At 40.6% G+C, this 24,679-nt stretch overlaps 1 protein-coding gene across 2 annotated transcripts in view; it reads left to right on the top strand.

Annotated features, from left to right (window-relative positions):
• The window catches only part of Syngr (synaptogyrin), a 28,390-nt gene extending 4,929 nt beyond the window's left edge, over positions 1-23,461 (top strand). Inside the window, exons 1-5 of one of the 2 annotated variants that reach the window (XM_076187173.1) lie at positions 9,677-9,839; positions 11,546-11,780; positions 13,535-13,671; positions 14,043-14,235; positions 22,462-23,461. In XM_076187173.1, coding sequence (XP_076043288.1) covers positions 9,720-9,839; positions 11,546-11,780; positions 13,535-13,671; positions 14,043-14,235; positions 22,462-22,487 — 711 coding nt within the window. In that variant the 5' untranslated portion in view covers positions 9,677-9,719 and the 3' untranslated portion in view covers positions 22,488-23,461. Of the gene's footprint in view, positions 1-9,676; positions 9,840-11,545; positions 11,781-13,534; positions 13,672-14,042; positions 14,236-22,461 lie in introns of those variants that run through there. The other variant, XM_076187174.1, reaches the window with a different exon arrangement.
• Positions 23,462-24,679: the final 1,218 nt, after the last annotated feature.

Here is a 24,679-nt window from a genome sequence, read left to right as displayed (position 1 = left end):
TTTTTTTGAGAGTGCATATAGTGTGTAAATTTGAAATCTACAACCAGTTAACAGAAATATTTAATAAGTGTAGACTCTGGATTATTGTCTATTGCTTGGGGGCAGGCAAACATTGTTCCTGTTTTCAGAAAAGGAGATAAATCATCTATATGCAACTACGGGCCAATCATTTATAGGTAAAATGCTTGAATCAGTAATAGCTAATAGAATTAGAAATCACTTCAGTCAAAGCCCATGGCATAGGAGGGAAAGTGTTTGAATGGATTAGATCTTGGATTAGTGACAGAAAACAGTGGGTCACCATAAATGGTGTAAAATCCAAAGGAGGAGGATTTCTAGTGAATTTCCCTAGGGCTCAGTTTTGGGTCCCTTATTGTTTATTATTATATAAATCACTTTGACAATGGGATTAATAGTGATGTTAGTTTACAGATGACACTTAAATAGGATGCCTAATTAGGTCAATAGATGCCGAGATTCTACAGGAGGATCTTAACAAATTCTTCACATGGTCAGTGAAGTGGCAAATGGATTTCAATATCTCAAAGTGCGATGTGTTAAATGTAGGTTTACACAACCCAGAAAGCAGGTATAGCATAGATAAGACTTTTTAGAGAATACTGGGTACGAGAGAGACTTGGGAGTTTTAGTGAGTCCTGACCTTAAATCCAGGAGACAGTGCATTAGCACCAGGAATAGAGCTGACAGACCATTAGGTTTCATTGCCAGGACAATTATAAATAAAAGTGCAGAGGTAATTATCGAACTATCTGGCATTAGACCCATCCTTGACTGTGTGGTACAGTTTTCATCTCCATTTCAGTAGAATCAGTATAGAGGAGAATGACCCAAATGATACATGGGCTCATAAATTTACCTTACAAGTACAGACTTTGGCAGCTTAACTTACTCTATATGGAAAGACACAGAGTGCAGGGTGATCTAATAGAGGTGTTCAAGTGGATCAAAGGCTTTGACAAGGGTGGTGCAAACAAGGTCACCATATTAAGACAACAGGGCAGGACTCGCAGTCATGCATTTAAATTGGACAAATTTAGATTTAAGAAGCAAATAGGCAAGAACTGGTTTACCAGTAGGGTGGTCAATGAATGGAATAGACTTCACTGCTAAACTATTCACCATCCTCATCATCCTATATATTAGCCACAACCCCCCCCCCCACACACACACACCCTTGTGGTCACCCTATGTAACCATCTCAGATTCACAAAACAAAGTACCCTTGAAGAAATTCCCATCCCAGCACCATTTACTGGTCCACAAAACCCATTCATAGATATTCCAGATCTTCATCCAGTTTTGATGTATGTACTTTGTTGGGTACCATATTATGTTGGCATACTCAGCAATGAACAAGCTAACAAGGTGTCTTGAAAGGCTGCAACTACCTCTTCCAACACCACCCCAGCACCATTAACAAACTACTACCCAGTCTTGGTCCTTAGAACTAAACATGCAGCAAGGATGCTAGGAAACGAGACCTAACAAACCACCAAAATGGAACCAAGCCCCATGTATATCTGTGGCTGTCCTTACATCGACATAGCCAATATTTTGAAACTGTACTATTGCACCTAAGAACAGGACATTCTCTCCTGCCAATGGAAAGCTCCCCCACAGAACCATATGTACTGCTATAATGTCCAATTTTAACTAAAATACAAATCTGTAATAGCCACCTCTTTTCTCGTTTAACCCTTCAAACAACAATGAACCATCAGTATGTCAATTATCCCTCAACAACTCCCTACATAAATTGTGAATTCTTTCCAAACTGTAAGACCCTTGACTAACCAATATGTGAATTTTAAGATAATATACAATAGTGGCACAAGGTTGCCCATGAGGATAAAAGTGCTGGTAAATCACAATCACAGACCATAACAACTACTTAATAGAAGATTAACCCTTGTCATACAATGACACCGACATCTGTTATGTTGCATGAGTAAGCATACAAGGATGCTGGAGTTGGCATCCTGATCATATTTATTTTGTAGTTGTAGCTAAGTGACCCCCATATTCTGTGAACTGGCTTGATTGCATTTTCTGTGGTTATCAACATTCAGGGTGAAAGAGAATAAGTATTACAGCTGTAACTTCATATTTTAAAATACACATACTGTGCTGCATCATCATACATCAGACACCATAATGTGTGTACAAGTATTTGTCTCATATTAAAGAGATTAATACAATTGAGGGATTGAGGAAGTTGGTGACAGAGTTTGGGAGAGTATGTGATAGAAGAAAGCTAAAGATAAATGTGGGTAAAAAGAAGAAAGCTAAAGATAAATGTGGGTAAAAGTAAGGTGATGAGATGTACAATGGGTGAAAGTGGCAGTAGACTGGAAGTGAGCATAAAGGGAGAGCAACTGGAGGAAGTGGATAGTTTTAGATACTTGGGTGCAAATGTGGCAGGAAAAGGTGGAGGTAGAATGTAGATTGAGAGAAGCAAGTAAATGCCTTGGTGGATTGAAGAGTGTAATGAGGAATAGACATTTGGGAATGGGTGCTAATAGGAGACTATATGAAGGAGTGATTGTGCCAACAGCACTGTATGGGGCAGAAACATGGAACATAAGAGAGAAGGAGTTTGAATGTGTTTGAGATGAGGTGTCTGAGAAGTATGATCGGGGTTACTAGGTTAGATAGAGTGAGAAATGAGGAGGTGAGGAGGAGAACAGGGGTGGAAAGGGAGTTGGGAGATAGGGTTGATGAAAGAGTATTAGGATGGTTTGGACACATGGAAAGAATGAGTGAAGAAAGACTAGTAAAAGAGGTATAGAAGGCAGATGTGGAGGGAGTGAACATGAGGGGATGTCCTATGATGAGGTGGATGGATGGGGTGAAGGGGGCTTTGGGGAAGAGGAGAATGTCTGTTGAGGAAGGACGAGAGAGGACAGAAGACGGGTGAATGGAGAATGGTTGTATATGGATGATGTTATGATGCATGAGGTGGAATGGGGGGTGAGGTAGTATGTGTGAGCAAAATTTGACGCAGCCCAAAGGGATTTCTCCCCGTCTTCTCCTTTTATGCATGGGGGGATGGAGAGTGGGGGGGGGGTCGCCAATTTAATGAAGCAGCCTTGCTGTGGATGTGCTGTGTCTGGCAACACAGCTTCTGACCCAGGGCAGTGGACAAGGTGCAGGGATGACCTATCATCCGGGAGGTGCTAAGATAAGAGGGAGGGTGTAGGGGGTGTGGAGTGTATTTAGGGTTGGAATGGGTGGGAATGATTTTATGCCTTTTCCTTTTTGGGTACCTCCCTTGTAAGGGGGAAAAAGGCTTGGTATATGTATGTATGTAAGTTAAAAAAAATACAATTGGAGCCAGTTATGGACAATCATTTTTATTGCAAAGAAAAGCAAGATATTGGAAATGGGCAAGATTATAAAGAGATCATCAATGGTTTACTTAGTGGGAAATTAAATAATTACAAGAGCAAAAGAGAATGACCACAAAATTATTTGTCATCTAATAAGCACTAACAAATTTCTTAGATTTACAAACTGTTGGTGAACATGAATGGTGTTTCACTTCATGGACAGAAGATGAGAAAATTCATAGAAGACGCGATCCTTCCCAGGTTCGAATATGCAGCAGTTATGTCCATCACACAAAAGATAATGTAAGGTCAAGGAAATATAAAGGATCACAACCAAAATTATCCTCAGTCTAGCAGATACCATATAAGGACTATATATACCAAAGACCTCATCCCCCTTATAAGGAAGGTAGCCTGCCAAGGCATGTACCCACTCACACTTGTTCCTTATAAGGACAGGTAAGAAAAACCGGATCTCCACTCATAAAAAATAGACAGGTGACATCATTGTTGTGTTCAGGACAGTGAAAGGAGTCAAAATTGGCAAGTTATCTTTGCTTGTGGTGGGATAGTAATAACAAGTTATAGGGGTTAAAATGAGAAAGACAAAGTACATACATATACCAAAGGCTTTTTCCCCCTTACAAAGGAGGTAGCCAAGAATCTGTTTTCCCTAAAAAAGTGTAGACTCAGAGGTGACTTGATACAGGTCTTTAAGATTTTAAAGGGAGTTGACATCAAAAGTGACAAAATTTTCACATTGAATGAGAATCAGACAAGAAACAATGGTCTCAAACTGTCCGGAAATAGATTTAATTTGGAAGTAGGTAGAAACAACTTTGCCAACCGTGTAGTTAATGAATGGAATAAACTTCCTGCACAGGTAGTGCAATGTAGTTCAGTTTGAAGCTTTAAGAATCATTTAGATAAACACTTAAGCAAGATGCTTTAATGATTATAATTTATTTTATGTTTGTTTTTGTTTTATCATCATTTGTCTGTCTGATTTTCATTTATTATTAGTTATATGTCAGTTTATTATTATTTACTATTTACCTGTTTGTTTATTATTTAACTATACCTATGCATTTATTTATGTATTTTATTTGTTATTTACATTATTATAGTTTTTATTTATTATTTTATTATGATTTTTTTCACATCCGACCTAGATATGGACCAAAAGGTCTCCTGTCGGCATGCTCCGCCTTTGTAATCCTTTGTAAAGCAAAGGCATAAAACCACTCCCACCCATTCCATCCCCAGCATACTCCACTCCCCTTCACCCTCTTCCCTCTCTTATCTTGGCATTTCCTGGATGACAGGTCATCCCTGCATCTTGCCCATTGCCCTGGGTCAGAAGCAGTGTCACAAGACAGCACATCCACAGGAAGGCTGCTTCATTAAATTGGGGATACCCCCCTCTCTGTCCCCTCATGCAGAAAAGAAGACTGGGTGAAATCCCTTCAGGATGCATCAATCTATTTCTCACACATACTCCCTCACCCCCCATCCCCCACCCACTCCCCCTCATGTATCACAGCATTATCAATACATGACCATTCTCCATTCACCTCTTCTGTCCTATCCCATCCTTCCTCAACAGACATTCCTCTCTTTTGTAATGCCCTTTTACCCCATCCATCCATCTCATCCTAGATCGCCCCCTCATGTTCACTCCTTCCACCTCTGCCTTCCACACCTTTTACTAGTCTTTCTTCACTCATTCTTTCCATGTGTCCAAACCATCCCAATACTCCTTCATCAACCCTAACCTCCCACTCCCTTTTCACCCCTGTTTTCCTCACCTCATTTCTCACTCTATCCAGTCTAGTAACCCCTATCATACTTCTCAGACACCTTATCTCAAACACATTCAAACTCCTCCTCTCTTATATTCCATGTTTCTGCCCCATACAGTGCTGTCAACACAATCACTCCATACAGTCTCTTGGCATCCATTCCCAAATGTATATTTCTCATTACACCTTTAATCCCCCCAAGACATTTACTCGCTTCTCTCAATCTATATTTTACCTCCACCTCCACTCCTCCCATTCCTGCCATATTCATACCCAATTATCTAAAACTATCCACTTCCACCAGTCTCTCTCCCTTGATACTCACTTCCAGTCCGCTGCCACTTGCTCCCTTGTACATCTCATCACATTGATTTTACCAACATTTATCTTCAATTTCCTTCTTTCGCACACCTTCCCAAACTCTGTCACTAAGTTCCTTAATCCCTTCTCTGATCCTGCTACAAGTACAGTGTTGTCAGCAAACAACAACTGGCTAATCTCCCACTTTTCTCCATTTTCTTTAACCATCTTCATTCCCTGACCCACTACCCTTGTATTTACCTCTTGCACCACCCCATCCATGTATAAATTGAACAGCCAGGGTGACGTAACACATCCCTGACAAAGTCCCACCTTTACCTCAAACTGCTCTCTTCATTTCTAATCCTAACACAAGCTCTACTACTCTCATAAAAAATCTTGACTACTCTTAAAAGCTTTCCTCCTATCCCATATATCTGCAATATATGCCTTCCAGTCTACCCTGTCTTAAGCCTTTTCCAAATCCTTAAAAGCCCAAAAAACATCCTTACCTTTTCCTATAGCTTTCTCATGCATCTATCTTACCACAAAAATCTGATCCACAGAACCCCTACCTGTCCTAAACCCACACTGTTCTTCTCAATTATGACCCTCCCATAAGCCTTCCCAACTACACTTAACAAGCTGATCCCTCTGAAACTACTACACTCACACTTGTCCCCCTTTCCCTTGTTAAGTGGAACTATACAGGCACTCCTCCGGTCCTCCAACACTCTACCGCTCTTAAACAAACATTAAATAACTTCACTAGCCAGGACATCATCATTGTTCCTCCTTTCTTCAGACATTCTGCATGACATTCATCGAACCCAGGTGCCTTACCTGCTCTCATCATCTTAACAACTGCCTTCACTTCATCTTTCCTTATTTATCCTCCATTTTCCTTACTCATCACTTTCATTTTCTTAATGCTTCCCCCAGCAACTACCTTTCTCTCCCTATCCTCCTTCACATTTAACATCTCCCTAAAATACTCTGCCCATCTTCCTCTCACTGCCTTCTCTTCCATTATCACCTCTCCATCTGCACCTCCTCTTCCTTTCTTAATTTCTTTCCAAAACATCTTTTTATTACTTTCAAAATTTCCTGTCATATTCTTACCCCATTTCACATCTGCTCTCCTCTTTGCCTCTTTTATCTTGTGCTTAATTCTCTTCATTTTCTCTGTCTCATATGATTCCCTCATCCTATTTTGTAACCAATCTGTGAAAGCTTGCTTCTCTTCTACAACCTTTTTTGCTTCCTCACCCCACCACTCACTACCCTTCCTTCTATTTCCTCCCATCCTCCTTGTTCCACACACCATCTTTGCACACTTTGTGACTCCCTCATTGAATCATCCCTATTCATCCTCCACTCCTAGTTCTACTCCATCCTTTACTCCCTCCCATCCCTCTCTCAGCTTTTTCTTTTACTCCTTTCCCTTTTCTTTCTCAATTAAGCAGTTCACTCTAAGTACCTCCTTACCTTGTGTCCTTTTCCTCTTTCTCCATCTATCCTTCACTCTCAACTCACCTTACACCAAAAAATTATCTGATATTCCCCCACTCTCTCCCCTTAGAACATGTACATCGTTACCTCTTCCTGCTGTACTCCAGGTTACCACTATATAGTCCATTAATGCTCTACCACCCTGTAATCCACCACCCTCTCCCATGTGTACTTATGCTTGACTTTCTTCATAAACACTGTATTTGCTATCATCAACTCTTTCTAGACACATCTCCACCATCAACTCTCCACTTTGAGTTTTTCCTGGAACTCCACACTTCCCAACCACTCATCTGTTGGTTCATTTTGTACCCTAACATTAAGGTCTCCCAATACCACTACATTGACATTTCTCCCTAATCCCTCTATGCACTCATTTAAATCCATCCAAAAAGCCTCCCTTTCCTCTACACTCTTCTCACTACCAGGCCCATATGCACTTACAAAAACCCACATCTCCCTTCCCAGTTTCACCTTCATCCACTCCACCACACATTTATCTATCACTTCACATACTAGTATAACCACCCCTTCTCTTCCTCGTCCTCTCTTCACTCCTGAGAACCTCCCAACCACTCCCAAACTCACACTCACCCCTCCCTCTCAACTTAGTTTACCTCACTGCCAACACATCCATCTTTTTTCTCACAAACATACTGCCTATCTCTTCCCATTTACTCTCATCTGTGCCACATCCATGCACATTAAAAGACCCAAACTTTAGAGTACTGGTTGGAAAACTTCTAGACTCTTATGCCTTTACTTTTTTTTAGGAATGTCCCTTTTGGGGCTACAGAGAGATGGATGCCTAATCCTATCCCAGTCCCATTTTTTGTTGCCTCGTATGACTCCAGTAGGAATACTTGGTGGCAGTATTCTTTTCCCCACCACAGGGTTAGGCAAAAAAAAAAAAAAAAAAGGAAATGAACATTCAGAGAAATGGTACAGGGCAGTAACAAGGGGTGTAGGGACAGCATAACGGAGGGACAGTCACAGTATAAAGTATCATCATTTCTCTATGAACAGAAATTTCCTTTATCACAGACAAAATGATGTGTGGCTCTGGTCCATAGGGGCATCCCATATAGATCCTAAAGTATCAGCTGCATGCTACTTAGTCACAATAACATGCAGCAAATACCTCAGATGGGGTAAGACAAAGTACCTCAAGGATTTTAAGATATAAATTTCCACCACCACCCCCCACGCACACACACACCTTTTTTTTTTTTTTTTTTTTTTTTTTTTTTCTATCTCCATCTTTTCTTCTAGGTGCTCTTTTGCTCTTCATTAGATAGGTAGATTAGGTACATACAACATATGTGTTGATAATAGTAAACATCTATGTACAACTGTTTCTAGTTTAAAGTCCTAAATCATGTTTGACGTTTCAAGGTCACTCAAGGTCACAGTTCTTTGTCAAGTGACTGCCCTTATATGACTTCTTCTGATCCAGTATTAGTAGACATTTTTCTATTCAGTCTTCTGAATATGCAAGACCTTGAGTTTGACCTGTTGAATGAACTCAAGGCCAGATACATGTTTTCCTATAGTGATGTAAAAAAATCATAATAAAAATTCAGTGACTTTGACCTCAATTATTCCCAGAAAATCGGTAAGATCATAGAAGGACAATTGCCCACTATTCATGAAAATTTAATGTTGGTTGATTCCATGATTTTACCATAATTTTGGTAACGAACCCAAAATTGATACCTTGACAAATAAAGAAACTGGTTCAATCCTTCTGCTCTTGGACTCTGTGCTGGTGAAGTAAGGATAGAACAAAATAGGGGGAAATGTGTAGAAGAAATAGGATTGAAAAACAATTTGGATTTAAAACAAAAGGATCATGCATAGAAGATCAACTTTGCAAGTGTGACAGTTATAGATTCACATGAAGAAAGAAGGATAGGGCTTGTATACATAGGCATAAAGGTAGCTGTCAACAAGGACATCCTGTAAAAAACAAAAATGGAAGCCTTGTAGGTAAGCTGCTTGAATGCTATGCTTGAAAGTGATACTGGTTTGCAAAGTAATGAAATGTCTCATTCTCACTCACATTGAGACAGTCATGGTGCCTGCCTCTTTCTTGGTAGACTCAGAGAATCTTCACTGTTTAGGGAAGTTTTGAAAACATTAGGGTTGATGGTCTTGTCGTATTTCTCCAGTATACATGTCAAGGTTCTTCAGTATCTCCCCTCCCCCCCACTTCTCTCTCTGTCTCTTCCTGCTGAAAAGCTAACCAAAACTTTTCATTTCAAACTGTACACACATCTTGTTTCATATGCTTTTAGTATGATCTGTCTTTTACCTTCATCATCCTGAAATAACTTTCCTTGGTGTACTAGTATGCTTGGCTTGACTTCTCATAGGAATATACCCCTTAGAGCAACAGAAAGCAGGATGCCTAGCCCCATTGCTCCATCCCTTTATCGCCTTTACAACCTGAATGGGAAAACCCCTGGCAGTATTCTTTCTTCCTACACCTCAGGTGACAGGCAAAATTGGAAATATATACTCAAAGAAGTGGCACAGGACAATACTAAGAGGGGAGGGGGCAGCAAAACAGAGGAATAGTTGCAGTACAGTAAAGTAGCATAATTTCTCTATTAGAGATTACCTCTAACATATACAAAATGTGTGGCTCCAGTCCTAAGGGGTACCCCATATAATCCCTAAAGTATCAGCTGCATATTGCTGTGCAATTTATACTGCACAACAACATGCAGCCAATACCACAGATGCTGATTAAATGAAGTGGCCTTGCTGTGGATGTGCTGTGTCTTGCTGCATTGCTTCAGACCCAGGGCAGTGGGCAGGGTACAGGAATGACCTGTCATCCATGAGGAGCTATGATGAGAGGGAGGAAAAGGTAATGTATGGGAATGGAATGAGTGGGAGTGGGTTCATGCCTTTTGACTTGGCTATCTCCCTTGTGAGGGGGGGAAAAGCCCTTGGTACGATGGGTGATCAAAAAGTAATGACGGACACATGGCAGAGAGACCATGAGGGCTGGGAGAAAGGGGAGTGAAGGGCATAGAGTGTTGCCTGTCATGACACTTTTGCACTTGTTGCCACTTATTTGGGTTACATTTTTTCATTGCACTGTGTGTGTCTGTTGGTTTTGCTCTCTAACAGGAACCATAGATTTCTCTAAAGAAGGCTGGAGGTTCTACACTTTCACTAGGTGGAAACTTCGAAAATAAAGCAAAGAGGAATTATTGCAAGTTTTTCCCCAAGTCTACTCCATCACTAGAAATGGTTTCCCAGTGGATTAGAGCCTTTGAAGCTGGAAAAACTTGGCTGGAAGAGTCATCAGTCTGGATGCCCCCAGATATCAGTGACCGAAGCAACAGCGGTCCATGCCTAGGCCACCATTGATGAAGATCCAACTATTACCCTTTGATTCTTATCCTTGAAGCTTGGTGTCAATCATGGGATTGCACATGACATTGTACATGAACACTTAAAGCTGAGGAAGAAGTGTGCACAATGGATACCTCATTTGCTGACAGCAGAGCAGAAGAGCAAATGGGTGCAGATTTGTCATCTCTGGGTGGCTGAATTTGAGCCAAATGGTCCAAAATGGTTCTCAGATGTTGCTACCAGATATGAATGTTGGATTTCTCTCTTCACCACCAGAGACAAGCAGTCCAACATGGTGTGGTTGAGTAATGAAGAGCCTTGACCTCAGATTGGGAAGGAGGGATTTTGCAGCAGAAAGTGCCTTTTCACCATCTTCTTCAATTCTCAAGTACCAATGTGCATGGATGTGATGCCTGAACAGTCTACTATCACAGCCCTCTACTACACTGGAACATCAGGGCAAATCTGCACCAATGAACCAATGATTGCACCTTTTGTTGCACCATGACATTGTTGCACCCCACAAAGCGTGCCTGACTGTACAGTTCCTGGAGCAGCAGGGCATTACTCTTCTTTCTTACCCACCCTACTCACCTGACCTTGCTCCCAGTGACTTTTGGTTGTTTCCAAACATCAAGGGTGTGATTTCATGGAAGCAGTTTCATTGAATCCAAGACCTGGCACTAGCAGTCAGTTCAGAGCTACGAGGTATATTGGCATCTTGAGTACAGTGACTACTGCATGAAGTGGCGCAGGAGGTTGGAGTAGTTTGAAAGAATGTAGGTCATTGTTTGGACTTGCCTCTGTATTGTCAAAGTATATAGGCTCACTGTCATTACTTTTTGATCAACCCTCATTTATAGATAGACTAGTATACTTGATTCTTTTTCACCCTGCCTTAGTACCCTATCTCTATCTCTTTTTTTTTTGTTTAACAATTGAGTATTCATTTTTTTAAAGTTGTGTGTGTATTTACCTAATTGTAATGTACAGGTTTAAAGCAATGCTTATGAGGTATCATTATGGGGATGCAAAGACAAGATTATATTAACAGGTGATTGTGCATACAACACTGGGACAGAGCCTTGGGATTCAAGTTAGGTGGATAGGAGAAATTTAAATGTTTGATGAGTATGGTGAATGTATTTGTTGTCCTTTTTTCATAGAAATCTGAAATATATTAATACATGTTTCCATTTCCATTTTTTTCAGCTCTTCTCTATCATTGTATTTGGCTGCATATCTTCACAAGGATGGCAGAAAGATAAATTAGGCAAGGAGGTTTGCCTTTATAATGAAGACCCCAATGCCTGTAATTATGGAGTTGGCATTTCAGTTATTGCCTTCCTTGCCGCCATTGGTTTTATTGTTGGAGAGTTCCTCTTTGAACAGATGTCATCCATCAAAACCAGAAAACGATATGTTATGGCTGACCTCGGTTTCTCAGGTGAGAAGTTCAAATCTTGTAATTAATAAAAATTTGGTATAAGCTTGTTTTTAAGGAATTTTGAACAGCAGAATGAGTTAATATTTCTGCTGGAAGCTTGAAGTTAAAATCTACATTTGTAGTGCTTTGGTGTCGAGCACTGGAAATGGGCAGTATTGGCAAAAGGCCATCCTTAAACTATTCCTTGGGAAGTGAACACATTACAAAAGCAAAAGAGGAGAAAGACTTGGGAGTATTGATAAAAGACAACCTGACAGACATATCAGCAGGATTGTGGGAGAAACATGGACTACTGCAGAAGATTAAAGTGGCATTCCATTATATGGATGAAGAGATGATGAAAAAAAAAAATCATTGAAACCCTGATACACCCAAGACTGGAATATGCATCAGTAGTATGGTCCCCACACAGAGTGAAGGATATAAGCAAGATTGAGAGAATACAAAGGGCAGCAACTAAACTGATCCCCAGCCTGGTAGATAAACCATATGAGGAAAGACTAAAGGTAGTAGGTCTACCAACTGAAAGATTGAAAAGAAAGAGGTGACATGATTACAGTGTTCAGGTCACTAAAGGGGATAGCTTGCATTGGTAAAAGAGTTCTGAGTAAAGATGGGAGGGCTTTAAGAGGTAATGGGAGTGAGATAAGTAAGTCCACATGTCGAAAGGATGTGAAGAAATGGGCATTAGTGGCAAAAAGCCATCCTTAAACTATTCCTTGGGAAATCAATACATTACAAAAGCTTAACAGGAAAAATACTTGGGAGTGTTGATAAAAGACCTGTTACCTGACAGACATATCAGCAGGATTGTGGGAGAGACATGGACTACTGCAGAAGATTAAAGTGGCATTCCATTATATGGATGAAGAGATGATGAAAAACTTATCGAAACCCTGATACACCCAAGATTGGAATATGTGTCTGTAGTATGGTCCCCACACAGAGTGAAGGATATAAGCAAGGTTAAGAGAATACAAAGGGCAGCAACTAAACTGATCCCCAGCCTGGTAGATAAACCATATGAGGAAAGACTAAAGGTAGTAGGTCTACCAACTGAAAGATTGAAAAGAAAGAGGTGACATGATTACAGTGTTCAGGTCACTAAAGGGGATAGCTTGCATTGGTAAAAGAGTTCTGAGTAAAGATGGGAGGGCTTTAAGAGGTAATGGGAGTGAGATAAGTAAGTCCACATGTCGAAAGGATGTGAAGAAATCCAGTTTTCCATATTGATATATAAATATGTGGAATAGCTTAGAAGGTGATATAGCCCAAGCTCAAACAAAACACGAGTTCAAATCTAAATGTGATAATTGGAACTCAAAGATATAGATTAAGTATGTTAGAAAATTAGAGAATATGAGACAGGTCCCAATGAACATTGCTCCTTTTTTGTGTACAACTATTAGGTATGTACATACCAGTGACCTAATATTGAGAAAATCTCAATCTGCAGCCTCAAATTTCTCTTGCAAAATACCCTCAATCTTCAGGATCTAGCCATAGCCACTGGGTTGGTCCATGACTTACTCAAAAAGAGATTTTATATAGCTGGATGAGTATGAGTGAGTATTGGGCAAAAGGGATTAGTAAATGTTAAAATGAAGGTAAAATTTGTAATTGATAGTGAATATAACTATTTCAAGAGGTAGCTTTAAATTAAGGTATGATCTTATGAAATGTGTTGTGAATTGAAAATTTATGTAATTTCTTTATAGGCAAGGAGTTTCCAATACATACTTTCGTTGTTACAGGCTTTTGGGCTTTCCTGTACTTTGTTGGGTTTTGTTACTTGACCAACCAGTGGAGTCGGGTTAAAAAATCTCCTACTGTGGGAACCAACAACATGCAGGCAGCCATTGCATTCTCTTTCTTCTCAATCTTCAGCTGGGTAAGTGTATAATATAATCCACTTTCTCTCTCCTCTCTCTTTGTGCACTAATTAATTCTGAAGAGAAATATCCATGCAAGCCTTTCTGTATATTTTTTGAGTGGACAAGGGGGTGCACTGCATAATCAAGTAGTTGAGGTAAACCACTTCTGACTGTCATACCCTGCTTATGGAGGTGTTGTGCCTTGCTGCATTGCATTTGATGTGAGCAGTGTGGTGTAGGATAGGAATGACCCTTCATCCACAAGGAACAAGATAGGAGAGAGAACTATTAGGTTTTTTGATGTGGGTTTGACAGTTGTAGGGTGGGCATATATTGTTTAGTATAATGTACTTGTTTCATTTACATACTTGTTCATTTTATATTTCAGGGAGCCCTAGCTTATCTTGCTTTCATGCGATACAAGCAGGGGGCAGACCAAGCCTTTGCACCAAGTTATGAAGCAGATCCCAGTAACATGGCTGGATACAATAGTTATCCTGATGCTGCAGATCCTGATGGAGGCTACTCACAGCCACCCTTTGCAGGACAGCCACAGCAGCAGCAACAGCAGGACCAAACAGGTACTGAAGGGGAATTTGAAAATCAAGATATTGATTATGGGTATCAACAACAAGCATAGGTGGTCTTGCCAGTTTGGAAAGAAGGGGTACTCTTCACATTTAGTTTAAGAACATTGTGTAAGATACTCTGGTTTCAATGGTTATTCAAGGAATTCTGCAATAAGTGTGTTGCTCTGTGCTGTGATCAGTTGTTCCATACATAATAAAGAAGTGTTTTGAAGCGCCATCACTTAGAATACGATAAACATCATATCTTCTTTGTTATGTATGTGAACATTGCTTGACATGGTGCTTTAGATATTTCATGCAAATACTATAATGTAGAAATTTATGCTATCAGTTACAGTTTGCTTGCTTCCCTCCAGGTTGATTATTTCAAAGTGTAGTTCATTTTTAGTTATCAAGCATTATTTTGTAGTTATCATCAGTATTAAATTTTGTTACAGAAAACAGCCCAGAAAGTGTAGGTTTTGTATTTCATGTGTTGAATTCCTTAAGATTGTATGTTGCATTAATTATTTTCACCAGTTTATCTTTATCTTTTTGCATTCTTTGATTCTATATTCTGTGATCCTGGGACCAGTCTAGAAACCAAGTACCTGTAGAATAACATGCTACAATGCTAAAAATGTAACATTATTCAGTACCTTTGGAACCCTCACATCTGTTCATGACCATGGCTTGCATCATATATACATATCTATCTATATAGCAAGGGGTTCTTCCCCCATATAAGGTAGTCAGCCAAGTCAAAGTCATGCATCCACTCCCACCCATTCTACTCCAGCCACCACCCTTGTTACCTTCTCATCTCATCTCCTTGTGGATGAAAGGTCATCCCTTTCCTCTGCCCACTGCAGGTCAGAACAATACAGCAAAACACAGTACAGACGCTCCTCTACTTACGTTCATTCGTTTTACGTTTTTTCGATTTTACGTTTGAACTGACGGTAAAAAAAATAAATAAATTGAGTTAATTTTTTAGTTTACCGCACTCTCCGTAGTTCAAACGATACTTGCGCACGACGCTGCGTCCATTGTTTACATTGCGCAGACGACAAACTGAAAATGCCTTGCCTCCTCCTCCTCCTCCACCATCTCAATTTATGTTGCTTGAATTTAATCTATTTGAAATTAATGTTATTATTTTACAATGTTATGTGTTTAATTAATGATTTAGGGGTGTTTTATAAGATACGGTAATAGAATTTACCGATGTATAGTACAGTAACAACTTACGTTCGGCCGTTCGGAACGTAACTAAAACGTAAGTTGAGGAGCGTCTGTACATCTATAGTAAAGCAACATCACTTAATGGGCAACCTCCCCTCTCTGTCCCCCGGTGCAGAAAGTATAGACTGGGAGAACCCTTTGGGCTGCATCAAAGTATCATCCATACACAGCCATTCTCCAATCACCCCTATCCCCTGCCTTTTCCCTTCCTTGTTCAACATTCATTCCCCCTTGTGTGTAAAGCTCCTTTCATCCCATCTATTTTATCCTTGGTTGTCCCCTCAAGTTCACTCTATCCACCTCTGGTTTCCAGACCTCTTTTGTTAATCTTCCATCACTCAGTCTTTCTATGTCCATACCATCCCAATACATTACTTAAGTTGAGGCACATATACATACATATCAAAAAGTCCATTCTCCCGTAAAGGCAGATGACCAAATCAAATCATACACCCACTCTACACCAAATTGTTTTTGCCTCTATCACCTTAATCATACATACATATACCAAGGGCTTTTTCCCCCTTACAAGGGAGGTAGCCACAGTCAAAGGCATAATAAATCCACTCCCACCCATTTCATCCCCACATACTCCACTTCCATTCACCACCCCTCCTTCCCTCTTTTCTTGGCTTCTAGATAATACATATGCGTACATATAACAAAGGCTTTTTCCCCCTTACAAGGGAGGTAGCCAAAAAACAAAGTCATAAAAACCACTCCCACCCATTCTATCCCCAACATACTCCACTCCCATCCACCCCTTTCCCTCCCTTTTATCTTGGCACCTCCTGGATGACGGGTCATCCCTGCATCTTGCCCACTGCCCTGGGTCAGAAGCAGTGTTGTAAGACACAGCACATCCACAGCAAGGCTGCTTCATTAAATTGGCAACCCATCCCCCCCTCTATCCCCTCATGCAAAAAAAAGGAGAAGACAGGGAGAAATCCCTTCGGGCTACATCAATTTATTTTTCACATATACTCACTCACAGCCCATCCCCCACCCACACCCCCTCATGCATCACAGCATCATCCATACACAACCATTCTCCATTCACCCCTATCTTCTGTCCTCTCCCGCCTTCCTCAACAGACATTCCCCTCTTTCCCAATGCCTATTTTATCCCATCCATCCATCTTATCCTAGGCTGCCCCCTCATGTTCACTCCTTCCACCTCTGCCTTCCACACCTCTTTTACTAATCTTTCTTCACTCATTCTTTCCATTTGTCCAAATCATCCCAATACTCTTTCATCAACCCTATCTCCCAACTCCCTTCCCATCCATGTTCTCCTCCTCACCTCGTTTCTCACACTGTCCAGCCAGGTAAGGCACCTGGTCTGGATGGATGCCCTGCAGAATGTCTAAAAAAAGGAGGTACAGTGATGGTGGACTGGTTGGTGAGGTTATTTAGTGTTTGCTTGAGAGAGGGTAGAGTGCCAGAGGACTGAAGGAGTGCCTGTATAGTTCCACTTTACAAGGGAAAAGGGGACAAGTGTGAGTGTAGTAGTTTCAGAGGGATTAGCTTGTTAAGTGTAGTTGGGAAGGCTTATGGGAGGATCTTGATTGAGAGGATTAGAAGAGGAACAGAGGGAGTAATTGGCGAGGAGCAATGTGGATTTAGGACAGGTAGAGGTTGTGTAGATCAGATTTTTGTGGTAAGACAGATATGTGAGAAAGCTATAGGAAAAGGTAAGGAATTTTTTTGGGGGTATTTTATGGATCTGGAAAAGGCTTATGACAAGGTTGACAGGAAGGCACTGTGGGAGGTCTTGCAGATATACGTGATAGGAGGAAAGCTTCTAGGAGCTGTTAAGAATTTTTACGAGAGTAGTAGAGCATATGTCAGAATTAGAAATGTAGAGAGTGAGTGGTTTGAGGTAAAGGTGGGACTTTGTCAGGGATGCATTATGTCGCCCTGGCTGTTCAACTTATACATGGATGGGGTGGTGGGTCAAGGACTTGAGATGTTTAAAGAAAATGGAGAAAAGTGGGAGGTGAGCCAGTTGCTGTTTGCAGACGACACTGTGCTTGTAGCAGGATCAGAGCAGGGATTGAGGAAATTGGTAATAGTTTGGGAGAGTGTGTGAAAGAAGAAAGTTGAAGATAAATGTGAGTAAAAGTAAGGTGATGAGATGTACAAGGGGTAAAAGTGGCAGCAGACTGGAAGTGAGTATCAAGGGAGAGAGACTGGAGGAAGTGGATAGTTTTAGATACTTGGGTGTGAATGTTGCAGGAAAGGGTGGAGTGGAGGTGGAGGTAGCATGTAGATTGAGAGAAGCAAGTAAATGCTTTGGTGGATTAAAAAGTGTAATGAGGAATAGACATTTGGGAATGGATGCTAAGAGGAGATTGTATGAAGGAATGATTGTGCCAACAGCACTATATGGGGCAGAAACATGGAACATAAGAGAGGAAGAGAGAAGGAGTTTGAATGTGTTTGAGATGAAGTGTCTGAGAAGTATGATAGGGGTTACTAGGCTGGATAGAGTGAGAAATGAGGAGATGAGGAGGAGAACAGGGGTGGTAAGGGAGTTGGGAGATAGGGTGGATGAAAGAGTATTGGGATGGTTTGGACACATGGAAAGAATGAGTGAAGAAAGACTAGTAAAAGAGGTATGGAAGGCAGATGTGGAGGAAGTGAACATGAGAGGGCAACCTAGGATGAGATGGATGGATGGGGTGAAAGGGGCTTTGGGGAAGAGGGGAATGTCTGTTGAGGAAGGACGAGAGAGGACAGAAGACGGGTGAATGGAGAATGGTTGTATATGGATGATGTTACGATGCATGAGGTGGAATGGGTGGGGGGATGGGGGGTGAGGTAGTATGTGTGAGAAGGGATTTCTCCCCGTCTTATCCTTTTCTGCATGAGGGGGGTCGCCAATTTAATGAAGCGGCCTTGCTGTGGATGTGCTATGTCTTCCGACACTGCCTCAGAACCAGGGCAGTGGACAAGATGCAGGGATGACCCATCATCCAGGAGGTGCCAAGATAAGAGGGTAGTGGAGTGTATTAGGGATGGAATGGGTGGGAATGGTTTTTATGCCTTTTTCTTTTTGACTACCTCCCTTGTAAGGGGGAAAAAGCCTTTGGTATATGTATGTATGTAATCCTCCAAGGCATTTAATCACTTCTCTCAATCTACATTCTACCTCCACCCCCACTCCTCCCTTTCCTGCCACGTTTGCTCCCAAATATCTAAAACTATTCATTTTCTCCAGTCTCTCCCTTAATATTCACTTCCAGTCTGCTGCCACTTTTTCCCCTTGTACATCTCATCACCTTACATTTATCCACATTTATCATCAACTTCCTTCTTTCCCACACCTTCCCAAACTCTGTCACTAACTTCCTCAATCCCTCTGATCCAGCTACAAGCACGGTGATGTCAGCAAACAACAACTGGTTTATCTCCCATTTTTCTCCATTTTCTTTAACCGTCTTCAATCCCTGACCCACCACCCTTGCATTCACCTCCTGACCCACACCATCCATGTATAAATTGAACAGCCAGGGTGACAAAATACATCCCTGACGAAGTCCCACCTTTACCTCAAACCACTCACTCTCTCCATTTCTAATCCTAACATAAGCTCTACTACTCTCGTAAAAACTCTTGACTGCTCTTGAAAGCTTTCCTCCTATCCCATATATCTGCAACACCTCCCACAGTGCCTTCCTGCCTACCTTGTCATAAGCCTTTTCCAAATCCATAAAAGCCCAAAAAAACATCCTAACCATTTCCTAAAGCTGTTTCACATACCTTCCTTACCACAAAAATCTGATCCATGCAACCCCAACCTGACCGAAACCCACACTGTTCGTAACCAATTACTCCCTCTTCTCCTGATCCTCTCAATCAAGACCATCCAATAAGCCTTCCCAACTACACTTAACAAGCTGGTCCCTTTGGAACTATACAGGCACTCCTCCAGTCCTCTGGCACTCTACCTTCTCACAAACATTAAATAACTTAACCAGCCAGTCCATCATCACTGTACCTCCTTTTTTCAGACATTCTGCATGACATCTCATCATCTTAACAGCTGCCTTCACTTCATAATTCCTTATATCTCCATTTTCCTCACTCATTACAGTCATTTTCTTAGCACTTCCCACTGCAACTACTTATCCTTCTTCACATTTAGCAACTCCCTAAAATACTTTGTCCATCTTCCTCTCACTGCCTTCTCTTCCATTATTTCTCCATCTGCACCTTTTACCTGTTCTTCTCACCTCCTCTTCCTCTCTTAGTTTCCTTCCAAAACATCTTTTATTACTTTCAAAATTTTCTGTCATAATCTTAAACCATTTCACATCTGCTCTCCTCTTTGCCTCCTTTATCTTATGCTTTACTTCTCTTTTCATTGTACCTCTCATATGATTCCATTATATTTTGTAACCAATCTGTGAAAGCTTGCTTGTTCTCTCCTACAACCTTCTTTGCTTCCTCATCCCACCACTCACTACCCTTCCTTCTACTTCCTTTCATCCTCCTTGTTCCACACACCATCTTTGCACACCTTGTGACTTTCTCCTTGAACCATCCCCATTCCTCCTCCACTCCTAGTTATACTCTATTGTTCACTTCCTACCACTCCTCTCTTAGCCTCTGGTACTCCATTTCCTTTTCTTTCTCATTTAAGCAGTTCACTCTAAGCACCTCCCTACCTTCTGTCATTTTCCTCTTTCACCACATATCCTCCTCTCTCAACCTTCCACCAAAAAAATATCTGATGTTCCCCCACTCTCTCCCCTTAGAACATGTACATCCTTAACTCTTCCTATTATACTCCTATCTACCACTACATAGTCCATTAATGCTCTATCTACCACCCTTCCATCCACCACCCTCTCCCATGCGTACTTATGCTTGACTTTCTTTCTAAACACTGTATTTGGTATCATCAACTCTAGACACATCTCCATCAACTCTCCACTACAATTCTTCCTGGAACTCCACACTTCCCAACCACTCCATCTATTGGTTCATTTCCTACCCTAACATTAAGGTCTCCTAATACCAATACATTGACATTTCTCCCTAATCCTTCTATGTACTTCCATCCAAAAAGCTTCCCTTTCCTCTACACTCTTCTCACTACCAGGCCCATGTGCGCTTACAAAAACCCACATCTCCCTTCCTAGATTCACCTTCATCCATATCAACCTTGAAGAAACCTCCTTCCACTCCACTACACTCTTACCTATCTCTTCACTTACTAGTATAGCCACCCCTTCTCCCCCTCATCCCCTCTTCACTCCTGAGAACCTCCCAATGACACTCCTAAACTCACACTTGCCCCTCCCTTTCAACTTGTATATACCAAAGGCTTTCCCTCTTACAAGGGAGGTAGCAAAAAACAAAGGCATAAAATCCACTCCCATCCATTCCATCCCCACATACATCATAGGGGAAAAAAAAATCCTGCAACATATTACTTATAAATATAACACAGCCTATCTCTACTCTCCCACAACACATCTTTGCTTAAATAGATAGACACAGGCACAATACACTAAAACATGTGTAAAAACACATGTTGCATTTGTTCACCTTTAGTTGGGATGCCACAAAAGCTCTTAAAATATCCTTGTCATCTTTGTCCCCAGTCCACTGCTAAGGTTGGACGCAGTGCAGCAAGACAGCATCTTCACAGCAGAGGCTAACAATTGAAGCTGATTTACTCACTGTCTAACCTTCTTCTCTAGTTACTTATTGTTCACAACATTTGTTCCCCCATAAGTTACTTACCTCCTCTGTAATTTAACCTCCACCCCCACTCTTCCATTTCTTGCTATATATGACCCTAGATATTTAAACCCCTTTAACTCCACCCCCATTCCTCCATTTCTTGCTACACATTACCTTAAATATTTTTAGCTCTCTTTCCTCCAGCCTTTGCTTTTAAGTTCACCTCCAGCCTTCTGTCACCCTCAACCTTTGTACATCTTATCATCTTGTGTTTGTACATATTTATATTCAGCTTTCTCCTCTTACCCTTCCAAATTCTGCCACAGACTACATTAGTCTCTCCTTCAACTGCTGCAAGCTCAGTATCATCTGCAACCTACTGGTTTACCTCCCATTTCCTCTCATCAGGTCCAAACCCTTGACCATTACAGTCACATTTACCTCCACCATCACTCCATCCACGTACATGTTGAACAATCTTGGTAACATTATACAGGCACAGTCCTACCTTTGCCTTAAACCATCTATTCTTCATTCCCTACTACTCACATCGAAGTTTTTTTCATCAGACTTCTATCCCATACACCCACAACACACACCCCAGTGTTTGTCAACCCAATCATGCACCTTCTCCAAATCCTTAAGCCCAGAAGACATCCTTCTGTTTGCCAGGACCTTCTTGCATATCTGCCTTGCTACAAAAATGGAATCTGTGCACCCACTTTCTCTCCTGAACTCACAATACTCTTCTCCAATTACTCCCTCTATTCCCCTCCCAATCCTCTTTGTATACACCATCCATATACTGTACCAACTATACTTTCCTTTGTATAGTGGAACTACACATACACTCCTCCAGTCCACTGGCACACTTCCCTCACTTAAGCATGCAGTAAACAATCTCACCAGCCAGTCCATTAAAACTGCTCCTCCCTTTGTATTTGGGTATTGATGCCCCTACAGAACAGAGCCATACATCATGTCAATAATTTATAACCTCCCCTCCTATAATAATTACACTTTTATACTGATGCAATCCTTCCTTTTCCTGTCCCCTGGTATTTGTTCTCTGCTATTTCTTTAACTCAACCTCTTCCTGATCCTCAATGTAATAGGCGGTTCAACATTGCCACTGTGATCCCATGTGTTTCATAGGTGATTAAATGGGATGAAGTGAGAAGACAAGAGAGCTCCCATTCTGTAGTTTCCTCTTTCAAAGAGTCAAAGGTAATAGTGCTTATTGATCATTTTTAGTAGTTGTAGTTTTGAACCTGACATCCTTAAATTATATTGCAGGTGGAATACAAGCCCCCCCTTACTAACTGGGCAAACTTAAGAAGCTCAGATGCTAGTCAGCCCTGCTTGTAGTGTTACTGCGGCACAGGGTGGGATGAACATGGCCTTGCTCCAGGCCAACTCAATGCAGTCAGCTTTGGTCATTGCCACTACACAAAAAGTCCAAACCTGATTAGAACAGTAGGATGACTTTGTTAGAATTCAAAGAAGTTAATCTTGATTGCTGTGGTTAGTTTCAACATTCCATCTATGTGTGATACATTAGAATTATTGTTTTGCATGTGGCAACACATGCCTGTAACGCTGGAGGGGCAAACTAACCTCTGAAATTTTATTTTCATGGGCATTAATTTCAATCTTGTGAATACAGATTTAGTTGAGCTAGTCACAGTTGCTAACTACTGTAAAGTTTGCTATGTAATAGTTAATGATTTACTTGACAATAAGTTACCATAAGGCAAAATTATGAAAACCTCAAGGTTTAATTTTCCTTGTTTTGTACAGTCCCTACCCCCCACCCCCCCAGTGAGGTACTTTTATGTTACTGCAATTTTTTATTGCACAGGTTTTGATTTATCAGATTTAGGCCAAATCATGAAGCATATTAGTACTAATATTCTCTGTTGGTAATAGAATCAAAGAGATTGATAGATATGAGTTGTAAATTTGCATCTGTTTTCATTCCATTAAAAAAAGGTACGGTTTGATTTGTGTGTAGCAGTGCAAAAGGTGTGCACTATGTGTTCACTCCTTTATCATTGTATGTCATCATTATGTGCCAATAGTTTCTGCATCTGTTTGTATATGTTGGCTTTCTGTAAATATTGCCATATGTAAAATTTGCCTCGATTAATTGTCCTTTCCTATTGACTTCACAACTGAAGATGTTCCTCTGTATGTAAATAACAGGAATAGTTAATCAATGGCAATAAAGAAGAGATTAGGACTTTGACAATTCCCTTGTGAGTTGGATTACTCAAATACAAGTCAAATAATTCAACAGTGTCATTTCTCTTTTCCAAAACGTACATATTTTGGGTCTATTTGCCACTGTGCTACTGCAACTCCATATTAATGCTTTCAGTGTCCAACTCTTGAGATAATCCTATTCAGCAGGTATTTATTAATATTCCAGTATTCTAAAAGAGTATCAGCCACACCCTCCCATTATTATTATTTTTTCTTTCTATTCTTGTACTCTTTTATTTCTTTTTTTTTCTTCTTCTGTCTTGGGGGACACTTTGGTCCTTCTCCTCTTGGGTGCCTATGCTTAAATCTCCAAATGATTACACAGCTGTTTGAAAAGAACCCATTGTTGAAAAATGTTTCTTCATGAACACAGTTGACAAAAGGGAAGAGGGGCAAGATGGGAAATATGAAACTTGTATTTGTTTCTTTGTTTTTTTTTTTTTTTTCTCAAATTTTTGTTTTTTTTTTTTTTCTTATATTTTATGAGAGATAAAGGTATTGTTATTATATATTTTTATTTTTATCTATTTTTTTATATTATTTTACAGGAGATTATGAGAGTAAAAAATACGGTAAGGTGTTACTTGATGATAACTCAAATTGATTTACCCAAAACTCATTATAACAATTTCCTTGAACTATATCTGTGGGACTTCATATAGAGTAAATAATCCCAGATTGCATTAGACATTATTTAGGTACAAAATTATGTACCAAATTGCAATAACTACCTGTAAGATGGTAAACCTGGGGTGTGTTCATGAATTGCCAGTGTCAAAGGTGTACTCATCACTTGCACTCGTGATGAACTTGTGGACAAACGAAGCCAGTACCCACATCTCTGGTGCTCACACAAAGTGATCAGTACACTTATGACATGCCAACTTGCTATGTACTACTACTATTATCTCATTAGGGACTTCATATGGTAGAAGTTATAATAATAACAATCCTAACCTGTGAACCAAATTATGTTATTTCCTTAAGAAAAGACTATATACTCAATGTGCTTGTGCAAAAATACAAGGTAAATAGTGGGTGACTGTTAATTGTTAAATCCTTGATGCAATAGATATTTCTAATGTGCACTGATAAACTCCAGTGTCTGTGCCACAAAGGAACGGAACTCGAGAAGATTGCTGTGCCCCTAAAAGACATCCCACTCCTATCAAGGTGGCAAGTTTGAGCTAGTTTTTCCTTATCTCTGTATGATAGGTAGTGGACATGTACAAACCCATGGACCTGGTAG

The sequence above is a fragment of the Oratosquilla oratoria genome, chromosome 6, assembly GCF_046742065.1.
Source record: "Oratosquilla oratoria isolate Oo_2021 chromosome 6, ASM4674206v1, whole genome shotgun sequence".
NCBI lineage: Eukaryota > Metazoa > Arthropoda > Malacostraca > Stomatopoda > Squillidae > Oratosquilla > Oratosquilla oratoria.
This window is presented reverse-complemented; position numbering and strand designations above follow the sequence as displayed.